This window comes from Benincasa hispida, chromosome 2 (genome assembly GCF_027475165.1).
Source record: "Benincasa hispida cultivar pf3 chromosome 2, pf3_genome.v1.1, whole genome shotgun sequence".
NCBI lineage: Eukaryota > Viridiplantae > Streptophyta > Magnoliopsida > Cucurbitales > Cucurbitaceae > Benincasa > Benincasa hispida.
Genome location: NC_143479.1, coordinates 14,310,317 through 14,324,727, shown reverse-complemented (window position 1 = coordinate 14,324,727; position 14,411 = coordinate 14,310,317). Strand labels below are relative to the sequence as shown.

Genomic DNA, 14,411 nt, shown 5'->3' with positions numbered 1-14,411 from the left:
AGCATTTCCTTTTCTGTGGTTGTATAGTTTTCCTATGCATCGTTCAGTGTTTTGCTTGCATAATAAATAGGGTGCAATACCTTATCCTTGCACTGACTCAAAACTACACCCACAGCATATCCACTAGCATCGCATATCAACGCAAAAGGTTGTGTCCAATCTGGCGCAATCAAAATGGGTGCGGAGATGAGCGCATCTTTTAATGTGTTAAATGTGTTGGTGCATGGGACATCAAAATTATACTCGCGGTCAGCTTCGAGGAGTGCACTTAGGGGTCTTACGATCTGGGAAAAGTTGCGAATAAATCTTTTATAAAGCCCAGCCTGTCCCAGAAAGCTCCTAAGTGTTTTTACGTTCACTGGTGGGGGTAATTTTGAAATTACGTCGATCTTTTCCTGATCAACTTCTAATCCTACCTTGGAGATTTTGTGACCCAAACTATTCCTTCTTCCACCATAAAATGGCATTTTTCCCAGTTCAAAACAAGATTTGTTGCCACGCATCTCTTCAAGACCTTTTCAAGGTTAGACAAACAGGAGTCATAATTGCTGCCGAAGACTGAGAAATCATCCATGAATACCTCGACTTACTCCTCCAAGTAATCTGAGAATATTGCCATCATGCACGTTGAAAAGTGCCTGGTGCATTACAGAGTCCAAATGGCATGCGTCGAAATGCGAACGTACCAAATTGGCCCGTGAAGGTTGTCTTGTCTTGTCTTGGTCCTCCGGCGCAATTACTATTTGGTTATACCCTGAATAGCCACAAGAAAGTAGAAAAATTCATTCTACGCCAATCTGTCTAGCATCTGATCAATGAACGGGAGTGGAAAGTGGTCCTTTTTAGTGGCCAAATTCAGCTTGCAATAATCCATACAAATTCTCCACCCCGTAATCGTTCGTGTAGGAATCAATTCATTCTTGTGATGACTGTCATCCCCTCTTTCTTTGGAACACATTGCACTGGGCTCACCCAACTGCTATCAGATATCGAGTAGATGACACCTGCGTCCAGCCACTTTACTATTTCCTTCTTTACGACCTCCCTCACAGTAGGGTTCAAGCGGCATTGCCTTTCTACTGATCCAGTCTTTCCTTCTTCCAGACGAATCTTGTGCATACAATACCAGGGACTGATTCCTCGAATGTCTGCCAAGGTCCATCCTAAGGCTTTTGCATTATTTCTTAGAATCCACATGAGAGCATCTTCTTTCTCCTTACTTAGCGATGCAGAAATGATATCCGGTAATGTGTCGTTACTTCCTAAGTAAGCATACTTTAAGTGCACGGGCAACGGCTTTAACTCTAGCACAGGTAGTTCTTCTAAAGATGGCTTAATGCGTTACGATGTTCATTCAGATAACTTGAGTGGTTCAAAATTTGATTCAACATGAATTACAATGTAGTCCTCCTCCATCATTGCGCCGAATTCAACGTCCTCCTCCTTCAGTTCCTTCAGGGGTTCGTGCCACTGTTCTCCCCGTAGTTCTTCGATACATTGGCAGTTCTTTATATCACCTGGGTACTTCAATGCATTGAGTACATTGAATTTTACTTCTTGATCATCGACCCTGATAGTCAATTCTCCTTGTTGCACATCGATCAGCGCTTGCCCTGTGGTGAGAAATGGACGACCCAAGATGATAGGAATTTCTCTATCAGCTTCATAATCCAATATGACAAAGTCTTCCGGGAAGATAAACTTGTCCACCTGCACAAGAACATCTTCTATCTTGCCCTCAGGAAGCTTAATCGATCTATCGACTAGCTGTAATGTGATCGTGGTTGGCCTTGCTTTGCCGATGTCCAGCTTCTTAAAAATTGACAAGGGCATCAAATTTATACTTGCCCCTAAATCGCACAATGCGTTCCCGACCATCTTCCCTTCTATGGTGCAGGGCAATGTAAAAGTCCCAGGGTCCTTCATTTTAGTGAGGAGATTGTTTTGAAACAGAGCACTGCACTCATATGTTAGCGTAACTATTTCATTTTCCCCAATCTTTCTCTTGTTCGCGAGAATATCCTTGAGAAATTTGACATAACTTGGCATCTACTCTAATGCTTCTATCAAGGGAATATTAATGTGTATCTATTGGAGAACGTCCAGAAACCTCTGAAATTGCTTGCTATCGTCTTTCTTTTTCAGCCTGGACGGGAAAGGTGTATGATCCTGCCGTATTTCTTGTTCACTTGGCTATTTGGTGAAGTCCTGTGCTTGCTGCGTGTCATTAGCTGGAGGTTTTGTTGATTGAGAATTCATGTCTTGAGGAGCTTCATCTTTTGTAGATGAACTTACTTCTGAACTGGTACTTCTTCCATTATTAGGTAACTGGTCATCATCAACAGTCAAATCTACTGGTGTTGTTGCCTCATCTGATACTTTTGGCATAATAGGAGTTGTCGTTCTGCCATTCCTCAATGTTAATGCATGACATTATTCTTTACCTCTTGGCTCTAATACTCCTGAGTTTCCATGCTACGTACCAGGCACTTTCTTCTTTAATTCCCTCGTAAGCTGATCTATCTGATCTTCTAATTCTTTAAGAGAGTCAGCTTGTGATTGTCTCATTGCCTCGCTCTTTTCAATATAATGTTTTAACGATGTCTCCAGAGATAAGGTGCTGTAAGAGGTATCATATGCGAACAGTTGGTCATAGGGTGGCATACCTTGAGAATTGCTTGGGCTGCATTCCAGATTAGTGAAGACCAGAGGGTTGCCTCGATCTCCTTGATAACTGAGTTGATAGAAACTATGGCTCTTCTGATTGAGATCCTCATCCAAACCAAAAATTGGGTGACCCCACCAACCAAGGTTATGAACATTGCCCAATGATTCATCGTAAATAGCATATACGAGTTGTTGATTCCATGGGCAGACATCTACCGGATGTACCTCTCCCCATTGAGTGAATCCATTGCGGTCACATCAGTCACCGCATTAACTTGCGTTGTTCCTTAAGAGAGAGTCCTCTGCTAATTAGCCACCGTCTGGAGGAGTGAGGTCATTGTGGTCATTTGCTCGACCAGTGCGCTCATTGTGTTCGTTGACACATCATCCCTTTCTATGCTTCCTTGCTCCTGACCTCTTACCTCGAGCCCGGTATCAACCTACTCATTAGAATGTCGCGAGATGTGATCCAATATGTTCTTTGCTTCCATATATGACTTATTCATTAATCCCCCCTCTGCGGAGGCATTAGCAACTGCTTGTGTTGATTGGACTAAGCCATTGTAGAAGGTTTCCATCAAAATACTATTAGGAATCCCGATATGTGAACAACTCTTCACTAACTGTCGGAATCGCACCCTGGCGGTGCTCAAGGTTTCGTAACCCTTTTGTTCGAAATTCAAGACATCCCTCCGCCTCTTTGCGTTGACAAACGGAGGAAAGAATCTGTTTATGAACCTATCAACCAACTGCTCCCATCCATTAATTTCGTCTAGCTCTAATTCTTGAGCCCACCTCTTTGCTTCATCCCGCAATGTGTACGGGAATAGATATAGTTTAAGCCCTTCTTGAGTTACACCAGGCATGGAGAATGTGCTGCACATGTCTATAAAATTTGTCAAATGAGCATGTGGGTCTTCTCCCTGTAATCCTCCAAATTGTCTCACAGTCTGAATCATCTGTAGAATAATAGGTTTTATTTCAAAGGTTGCATTCCCCTCAACCATGGGTCTTGAAATTCCTGGTGAGAAATTATAAAAATTGGCACCGCATATTCCCTCATAGGGATATTATGGTCAGCAGCAAGAAAAACTGGATCTTGCACTGGTAAATTTCCCATTTGGTTTCCTGTGGGTGCCATATCTTCATTAGCCATACTTCTTCACCAATTACTTTGGCCCTGATGAACTCTTGCGTGAATAGTACACTTGATCTCTAGTAACGCTTAGAATCACTAGATACTCCAACACTCGCAAGCCATCAGACTGCTCTCCGCGTTGAACAACTAGTACAAAGAGATCTGTCCTGCACATATTACAAAAATATTCAATGCTAACCGTTAACCAGTCCCCGGCAACGGTGCCATAAACTTGTAATGTTGATAGATGTATGGCGTTCTATGCTCGAAATGATGCGATACTACTTCTAGATAAGCGTTAATTATGAATGTTCACATAGTATACCATGCGTTGTCACAAGTTTCCTTACGATGGAACCAAGTGTAATTCCATTGCAAGTTTCTCGGTATGATCCGAGGTCGAACATAGGGACTGTTTTAGGTTATTGTGGTATGTTTGTGATATATGCGACCAGGTTTTCCAATCTTTAAAAAGTATTTTGTACAAGTATATAAAATTGCAGTAAGGTAAAGGAAAGTAGTAAAAATGTGATAATGAAATAAGTACAGTAAACCTAAACTAGAGGATACAAGATACAGGCTTCATGATACAAGATACTGAGGTTCAGGCTGGCTATGAAGGTTATGTAAAGAACATGGAATGCGGCGGCAAGTCTTATGAACAACACAGAAAGAGAAAGATAACTAATATGAACAGCGCAAGTTTCTTAATTGCGTTGAAGCCATAAGTACGGTTCTACTCTTCTCTTGGCGTACACCTTTCAGTGATCGGTCATGCTCCCACATGTCTGTGGTGAAACAGAGACGGACGTAATGAATGCAGGGTTGCTTCCATGTCTAGAAGTACTACTCACTTTAGTTAACACATTCTTCTAACCTTCTCTTAACAGATCAGAAGGGCATCTTCACTTCTGCTCTCACAGGTGAAGATGTCGTCTAGTATGCCTTAGCTAAACGCAGTTATCTCTTTAACACAAGGTAAGTACTCGTTTAATTCATATTAACTACTAGGGGATTAAGAAGACATCATGGAGAAAGTGATTAACAGAGGAGCAGAAGTAGACAAAAAATGGAATATGAAAGTAATCGAAACATTTAATATATCTATTAAGCGTTTGATACATGGTGTGTGAATGAAGAGATAAAGAATATGAACTACAATGATGAAAAGAGAGATACAAACAAGCGCCAACATCTTGGCCCCAATTCAGATGGAGATCTGCTTCCCAGATAGGATGGATCGGACGGTAGGAAGAGCTTCCCTCTCAGCCTTGCTCAACCGGTAGCAAGGATCTATGCACAGAGCTTCAAATCAGGTATTTGGCAGAATAGATCTGAGACTTACCTCTGGGCCTTGTCTCGTCTTCTTCCTGTATTTCTTCAATTAAGCACTCAACTCAACCTTTTCTCTCAACACTTTAGCAGCAATATCAAGTAGCATAAGTTTTCTCTGAAATCTATGGGGCATTTATAGGTGCAGGTCTTTGACTTTGGCCTTGTGGTCCTCACTTGCTGTTATGGTAATTTCGAAGATGGAGTAATAATCATTCCTTCTGTTATGCAATCAGAATGCTAGTTCTGCACAACCGTTAGTTGTAGACGGGCCTCAATCCTCCGGTTTTGCGTTGCTCAGCTGCATCTTTCGATCGTGAGTTCGCATGTGGTGTTTTTTTTATTACTGCATACGGATGAAATATAGCTCTGGATCGACTGTCGCATTGCGCCGTCATTGTGGTAATCGTCTCTTCATTGTTGGTTGGCAGGTGCAATGTGACAAAGATGCGTTGATAAGTTGGTCTTGAGCCTTGATCGCAAGCGGTGACTTGGTTTCCTGCAAAACAAAGTAACATTCGCCTTGTCTTCCATCTTTATGGTGTTAGTGGGTGTAATTGCGATCATTTATAATTATTATAATTCTAGGCTAATTTTCATACAATCGGCGTATGATCACTAACTTTTGGTTGCAATATCTAGATAAGGTGACATAAATAACTTGTATTTCTATAAGTTATCAATCATGCAATGTCCTGGAAACGAGTAAAGTTTTTTTTTAAGGTTAAACTTGCAATCCCTAAAAATCAGAAATATTTTAGGAAGAGACCAGGATAGAAATTAAGAAGGCGTGGGTTCATGAAATTTGAATAAGGCACCTTGAGAAGTCTAGGTAGGGTAAAAGTGGTTAACTTTTTAAAGAAAATCTTTAGTTTATGCTTGAAGACAAGCATTGTTTTAAATTTGGGGGTGTGATAACGATTAGAAATACACGTTATTATAGCTCAAATAAATAAAACAATGAGAGAATGCGACGTTAAAATAATCAATATCATGTCCAAAAGCGCTAAACAGAATAAATTGCGATTGCATGCGCCCATGACATAAAAGCAGTTAATTTGTTTATTTTGTGCAGGAAAAATGCGATGGCACAAGTAAAAGTGCGATCCAAAGGTATTAGGCGTCAGGGCACTTGAAGAATGCGATCGCAAGGTATACGATCATATGCGATCGTGAGAAACTTCTTAAAAAGGTGGCCACATAAAGATTGCACATCAAGGTGACGGCACAATAAATCACGATGGGATGGAAAGCTGATGACGGTCGAATCCAAATTTAGTTGACAGCCGTTAAAGCCACACTATAATAAGTAAAATCAACTTTTTGGTGACCATTAATCGACGCATTAGAGCAGGAGAATTAATGACCGCACATCATTGCAATCATTAGAAAGGAAGGCTACTTCACCTTGAGCTCTATAAATACCAAAGGCCACCATTGTAACAAGGGGCATATATATAAAAGATCACATATAGAAGTTAGAGAGTCGTTAGTCTGTTCACGTACATACTCGTACTTATACTTAGAGGACAGAGATAAGAAAGGAGACGAGGAAGTCAAGAGATCATTCTCGGACAGATCGAGTGACTGCCAGAAAATGTTCAAATGAGAGAGGGCCAACACTTGCGAGAGCAAGATTATTCATCTGGAATAGAGTTGGAGTGAAAAAGAACATTGTAAAAGGCCACGAGAAGAAAGACATAGCTTACCGGGCTTTTTATCTCTAAATTCCATTTGCTATTCTATATTCAGTACTTATTTATAGAAAATGGAAATCTCATTTCAATCTATGTTTAATCTCTCCATACTTCGCATGAGTAGCTAAATTGTTGAATGGGTTGAGAAGTACTTAGCTAGCATGACTGAAGATTTACATCTTATGCGATCATCTTTAGAGATACTTGAGAGAGTAGTCTAAAGATAGAATCTAGACTTAAGAGAGTCAGATTAGAATCTAGGCTTGAGAGAGTCAGATTAGAACCACATAAGCAAGAATAGAAACTTAGACATAAGTTCTATTGCTATTAACACATCGCATGCACCCTAGAAATAGGATATGATAGTATGCGATCACCTTGTTTTATGTGTGCATCATTCATCATCGCATAGACAAGAATAGAGGCTTAGACATAAGTCCTATCAATTTTTTTGTATACATCGCATGCGTCCTAGAAATAGGAATTATGGCATTTTGCATTGAGAGATGACATGTTGTTATTTGTGCGTAGCATGATCGCATAATCTATACATAATCTTAGGAAGTGTTAGCTAAACCCCTTCTCAACCCCTTCGTTGCATACTCATTGTAACTCTCGATTTCATCAACTCTGTTTTCAAACTCCATCGCATAGGAAATATTCTTAATCGAAACACCATCCAACTCATTTGTTTTCACCACCGCAAAAGAATCAAAGTATCTGTCGCATATTTACTCAGTAGTCCCTGTGTTTGACCCTAGACTTACCAGGAAACCTAGTGAGGCTTATACTTGGGTCTTATCAGAAAAACTTGCATGTTCACCACATAACACTTCACCGCAAACTCACACCATAATTGCATCACAATTCACACACATCAAAAGGATGCGATCACCTTCGACTGAACGCAGTTTACTTCTGGATTCTCTAATCTCGATAGGTGGTTCGCGACCTGGTTCTTCGTTCCCTTGCGGCCAATTATCTACATGTTGAATTCTTGGAGGAGGAGAACCCATCGAATTAGCCTCGGGTTTGCATCTTTTTTTGTCATTAAATTTTTTATTACCGAGTGGTCGGTGTGAACTATGACTTTGGATCCTAGTAAATAAGCTCTAAATTTTTCGGGCACAAAGATCACCACAAGAAGCTCCTTCTCTGTGGTAGTGTAGTTTGCCTGGGTTGAGTTCAATGTCCTGCTCAAATATGCGATGGGGTGTAGCATTGTCTTTTTCTTCTGTGCTAACACTGCCCCCATTGCATAACCACTAGCATCGCACATTAGCTCGAATGGCTTTGTCCAATCAAGTGCGATCAAAATAGGCACGGTAACTAATGCGTTCTTCAGTACTTTGAATGCGTTGAGGCATTGTGCATCAAAGTCAAAAGTTCTGTCAGCCTCTAGCAACGTACTCAACAGTCGAGCTATCTTCGAGAAGTCCTTCACAAATCGACGGTAGAATCCTGCATGTCCCAAGAAACTCCTTACAACCTTCACATTTGCTAGAGGTGGAAGATTTTCAATGGCCTCAATTTTTCCTTTATCCACCTCTAGCCCTTCCTTAGAAACCTTGTGCCCAAGCATAATTCCTTCGTTAACCATGAAATGGCATTTCTCCCAATTCAGCACTAGATTTGTCTCTTTGCATCTTTTTAATATCTTCTCCAAGTTGTTCAGACGGACTTCATACATTTGCCTGTAAACTGAGAAGTCGTCCATAAAAATTTCTATTGAATCCTCAAGATACTTGGAGAAAATTTCCATCATGCACCTCAGAAACGTGCTCAGTGCATTGCATAATCCGAATGGCATGCAGGGAAAAGAAAACATTCCATATGGGTAGGTGAATGTGATCTTTTCTTGGTCTTCAGGTACGATCATTATCTGGTTGTAGCCTGCATACCCATCAAGAAAACAAAAGTAATCATTTCCTGCTAGTCGGTCTAGCATCTGATCAATAAAAGGCAAAGGGAAATGGTCCTTTTTCGTCGCTGATGCTCGTATTTATAAAGTGGAAATATGGATGATATGTGTTGATGGATTTGCGTTGTGCACTCAAGTTTCCCCAATGGAATTCAAGTGTAAATTCCTCTGAGTTTCCTGGTAAGTCCAGGGTCAAACACAGGGACTTGTGAAAATAGATTGCGTTGGTGATTTTTATGAAGACTTTACGGTAACCAATTAAATAAATAAATTGTTGGGTTTGTTGTTTGCATTGAAGAAAAATAAATAACAAATTCGGCAGAGTTTGAAAAGAGTTGGTAAACAGGAAATGCGATGAATATGCGGTGAACGGATTAAGAAGGGTTTCGGCTAACACTCTCTAGAATGTGTTCATGCTTGTGATCATGCAACGTGAATACAATAGTAAACCACCTCTCGGTGCGAATACCACGGCTTCTAAGGCTAGAACACATGCGATGTATGCGATAAGTCTACAGGGTTTACACATAAACCTCTATTTCTATTTATGTGATGACAACATGACATCCACACAAATATGCGACCACATAATATCATTCCCATCTCTAGGATGCATGCAATGCAAGTTGAAAAACAGAGCTTATCTCAAAGTCCCTATCTCTTGTTTATGCCAGCCTAATCTTGCTCTTTGGAGTCCAGATTCTAACCTAGCTCTGTCAAGACATTAGGTTCTTTCTTTAGACTCTCTCTCGAGTAACTCTAAAGGGTATTTTGCACAGCATAAAACAAGACAATCACAAGCAATGAACTTCCTAAGTCATGTTAGCTTTGTTCTTCTCAACCCATTCGACTAGTTTAGCTACTCATGTGTATTAAGAGAGTGAGCAGATGTAGAAATAGAACTTCCATTGAATAGATATGAAGATGAAGTACAAAATAACAATGCAAGTAAAATAAAAAGCCTGATAGCAATTTCTTGCTGCCAGGCATTTACACTATTTCTACTCGTGCTCTGAAGATAATCTTGCTCTCGCGAGAGTCAGCCCGCTCTCTGCTCTTACGCCCCAAGTTTCTCTCTCGAGTTTCCCTGAGTGATCTCCGTTGCCACCACTCTTCTCTTGCTTCGCTTTAAAATGGAAAGGAAAACTATGGGCAGAGGCATGAACTAATCAACTGGTTAACTCGTCAACCCCTTCTCTAAAGAATGCTCTTGGTATTTATAAAGCATCCATGGTGAAAGGCGGCTTCTCCCTCTTGGTTGTACAAATGGGACAACTTTAATTCCTGACTGATGTTTCGGATAATTGTTACCGATAAAGCTAAATGTACTTTATGACCATTATCGACTGTCAACTTAATTTAGATTCGACGTCATCAGCTTTCTGTCCCATCGCTCTTAATTATCCTTTCACCTGGATGTGCCCACCATGTTGCGCTGACCAAATTGTGGTGATCCTTCTCGGGCGAATGTTTGCGAGCACAAAAAACACAAAGCTTTGCGATAAAGTTATGCTCGACCGATGATTTCCTATGATCACAATCTTGCATTGCATTAATGAATATTCTACACAAAAATACAAAGATCAACTGTTCTAATGTGCTGATGTAAGGATATGAATGGAGTGTTGTGCTATGTTATGTTTTGTTTCGCTTATACACACTATTGATGGATGAATGTAATACAAGCTCATGTTGCCATAAACTTGCAACGATGAAAATGGAATGCTATCTTTATCTATTGCGCTGATGAATGAATGAATGATGCTCTATATGCACTCACGTGATCTGCGATAAAGACATTTTATGCGATACTACGTTCTAAATGTATGCGTTGATAGTGATATGCTTGTAGTATTCGATGAAGTAGTGCGTGTCACAAGTTACCTTGCGCTGAAACCAAGTATATTCCAACGCAAGTTTCTCAAAGTGATCTGAGGTCGAACACGGGGATTGTTTTCATTAAATGCGATACTTACATGATACATGCGACCGGTTGTAATAATGAATAAAGAATTTTGGTTTGTACAGAAATATAAATTGCGCTGAAAGTAAAAATGGGTTGATAAAGTAAATTCTTAAACTACTATGATACATGATACGTGATACTGGGGTTGAGGATTGGCTATGAAGTTGTACAAAAGAATCGATGAATGCGATGGCAAGTCTTATGAATGAAGCAGCAAGAGAAAGAGTAAAGAGTAATAACATCGCAAGTTTGTCAATCGCGTTAAGGATGCAACTAAGGTTCCGCTTTCCCTTGGCGTTCACCTTTCAGTGATCGGCCGCGTTCCCATATGTCTATGGTGAAACAGAGATGAACGTGATAAACGCAAGGTTGTTTCCATCTCTGGAAGTACTTCTCGCTTTAGTTAACGCATTCTTCCACCTTCTCTCGATAGGTGGAATAACATCTTCATTTCTGCTCTCACGGGTGAAGATGCCATCGAGCATGATTTAGCTAAACTTAATTGATTCCTTAACACAGATTTGACTCACTTACTTAATTCTCACTTTTTACCCTGGGGATTAAGAACACATCATGGAGAAAATGGATGATAAATGTATGGAAAGAGACAAAGAGATGAAAATGATGACGATGATAACATTTAATTCTAAAATTAAGCGTTTGATACATGTTTGTGAATGAGGGATTAAAGAAGATGAATATAGAAGATGAATTAGAGAATAGAAACAAATACAGAAAGATTGTCAACATCTTGACACAGATCCTGATCGGAGACTTGTGCTTGTCGGCGTATGGATATGGTGGAGAGGAAAGCTTCCCTCTCAGGCTTGCTTTCTCAGTAGAATTGACCTTATGCACAGAGCTTCAGCTTCAGGAATTAGAAGAATTCCTTGCTCGGAGACTCACTTTTCAGCCTTGTCTCGTAGTTCTCTCAGATTTACTTTGTAAAGTCGCTTCAGACCAGCCTCTCTCTCCCTAAGTATCAGTATATCTATATACGCGAATTTGAAGAAGCTATTTATAGGCGAGACCTTGGCTCTTTGAATTTGTGGTCCCCACTGTCTAATTATGGTAATTCCTACAACGGCGGAATGGAAAATTCCTTTCTATTCCACGATCAATCCGTTAGAATTGCACAACAAAAGTTGTACACTTGTCAGAATCGCGCGCGAATTCATTGTTCTTCACATCTTCGATCTATCGCCGCATGCGGTGTTGTTTTTTTTATTACCGCATGCGGTTGAAATGCATTGATCGCTAAAGCTCTTGATCAATTGTCGCATGCGCCGTCATTGCGTTGATCATCTCTTCGTTCTTGATTGATGGGGCGTATTCGATATAGATGCGTTGTACATTTTGTCTTCGAGTCATTAATGCATGCGGTGACCTATTTCCTACAAAACAGAGACTGAAACATTCTATTTCGCCATCGCAATGGTGTCAGTGGGTGTGTTTACGACATTTCATAATTTTCATATTTCTCAACCAATTTTTATTCTATCGATGCACTTTCCTTTCTTTTTGCCGCAATATCTAAATAAAACAACATAAATAATTTGTATTTCTACAAGTTATCACACCCCCAAATTTAGATATATGCTTGTCCTCAAACATATCTTTAACTAAGGGAATTTCGCTCAATTCCTATCCTAACTTTGCATCGATTGATTGCTCCGAATGCTCCACCTCTATAACATATATGCATTCATGTTTGAGCTTCCTCTATTGGTGGTAGGTATAATCTTCAGGAAATTGCTCGCAAACCAGATAGTTGACTATGTCAGCATACCACGGTAGTTCTTCAATCTGAAATAGCTACTCCACTAAAAACACTGCGCTCACTTCTGACTCCTTGCGGTCAACCTCAGGATTCTCCAATCTGGATAAATGATCCGCAACTTGGTTCTCTATTCCTTTGCGGTCAACTATTTCCATATCAAACACTTAAAGAAGGAGAACCCATCTATTCAGCCTCGGCTTTGCGTCCTTCTTTGTCATTAGATATTTCGCCGAGTGGTCAGTATGGATGAGCACTTTCATTCCCAGCAGATATGCTCTGAACTTTTCTAACGCAAATATTACCGCCAGCAGCTCTTTTTCCATGGTGGTGTAGTTAGTCTGAGCAGGGTTAACGTCTTACTTGCACATGCGATGGGATGCAAGATTGTTTTTCTTTTCTGTGCTAGTACTGCTCCCATCGCATACCCGCTTACATCACACATTATTTGAAAAGGAAGTGTCCAATCTAGTGCAATCAAAACAGGTGCAATCGTCAATGTATTCTTTAAAATCATGAATGCATTGCGGCGATTATCATCAAAGTCAAATTTCCTATCAGCTTCCAACAATGCACTCAGCGGTCGTGCTATTTTTGAGAAATCTTTGACAAAACGTCTATAGAATCCGGCATGCCCCAAAAAACTCCTTATAGCCTTTACATCTATTAGAGGTGGGATTTTTTCAACTGCTTCTATTTTTGCTTTATCCACCTCTAACTAGTCCTACGATACCTTGTGCCCCAACACGATGCCCTCCTTTACCATAAAATGGCATTTTTCCCAGTTAAGAATGAGATACGTCTCTTCGCATATTTTCAGTATCTTCTCCAGGTTGGCCAGACAGACTTCATACGTGTGCCCATAGACAGAGAAGTCGTCCATAAATATTTTGACGGAGTCCTCAAGATATTCTGAAAAGATGGCCATCTTGCACCTTTGGAACGTGTTTGGCGCATTACAAAGGTCGAACGGCATGCGGCGAAAAGAAAAGGTCCCATATGGGCAGGTGAATGTGGTCTTGTCTTGGTCTTCTGGAGCAATCATAATCTGGTTATACCTAGCATAGCCATCCAGAAAGCAGTAAAAGTCATTTCTGGCTAGACGATCTAGCATCTGATCAATGAACGGTAGAGGAAAATGATCTTTCTTTGTTGTCGCATTCAGCTTGTGGTAGTCCATGCAAATACGCCACCTGGTGACGATTCTTTGCGGTATCAACTCATCATTTTTGTTCGAGACTACCGTCATGCCACCCTTTTTTGGTACACACTGCATGGGGCTGACCCACATGCTATCTGCTATCGGATAAATAATGTTCGCATTTAACCATTTAATGATCTTCTTTTTAACGACCTTTTTCATTGCAGGATTAAGCCTGCGCTGATGTTTGATCGTTGCTTTGTGGTCTTCTTCGAGATGAATTCGATGCATACAGTAGGTTGGGCTAATTCCTCGAATGTCGGTGAGCGTCCAGCCAATTGCTCGCACATGTTTCCTCGGAATGCTCATCAATGCATTCTCCTAGTCTTCATTAAGTTCCGAGGAAATAATTACCAGCAGCTTCTCATTCTGCCCCAAAAATGCATACTTTAAGTGGCTCGGCAGGGTTTTTAATTCCATTGTTGGTTGTTCTACTAAGGACGGTTGCATTGTTTTTCTATCTTCTTTTGTTGTTGGCTCTTCTTCTTTGGGTGCGATCATTTCAACCTCCTTTAATTTTTTTTTTTTATGATCGCATTATAGACAGCAATGGATGCGTTGAATCATCTTCTTCATTCTCTTCGTCTAGCTTTTCTTCTTCAGTCAAATTCTGGTCATCGTCTGAGTCATGCAGGTCTTCTTCATCAGTGAACTTCATGGCACAGATGATGTTGAATTTGAGCTTCTGTCCATTTATGCTCAAAGTGATCTC

At 40.4% G+C, this 14,411-nt stretch overlaps 1 protein-coding gene across 1 annotated transcript; it reads right to left on the bottom strand.

Moving 5' to 3' along the window:
- Positions 1–1,350: 1,350 nt before the first annotated feature.
- LOC150037665 (uncharacterized) lies at positions 1,351–1,926 on the bottom strand. The gene is made up of 2 exons (XM_090310975.1): positions 1,703–1,926; positions 1,351–1,654 (listed from the first exon to the last, which is right to left on the bottom strand). The coding sequence occupies exons 1-2, from the start codon at positions 1,924–1,926 to the stop codon at positions 1,351–1,353; spliced, it is 528 nt and encodes a 175-aa protein (XP_090167101.1).
- Positions 1,927–14,411: the final 12,485 nt, after the last annotated feature.

Bases quoted from the DNA above. Each gene is read 5' to 3' on its own strand.
- LOC150037665 (XM_090310975.1), bottom strand. From the start codon at position 1,926: ATGAAGGACCCTGGGACTTTTACATTGCCCTGCACCATAGAAGGGAAG. The intron at 1,655-1,702 runs GTTTATCTTCCC...TGAAGCTGATAG, and splicing joins GTTCTTGTGCAGGTGGACAA to AGAAATTCCTATCATCTTGG.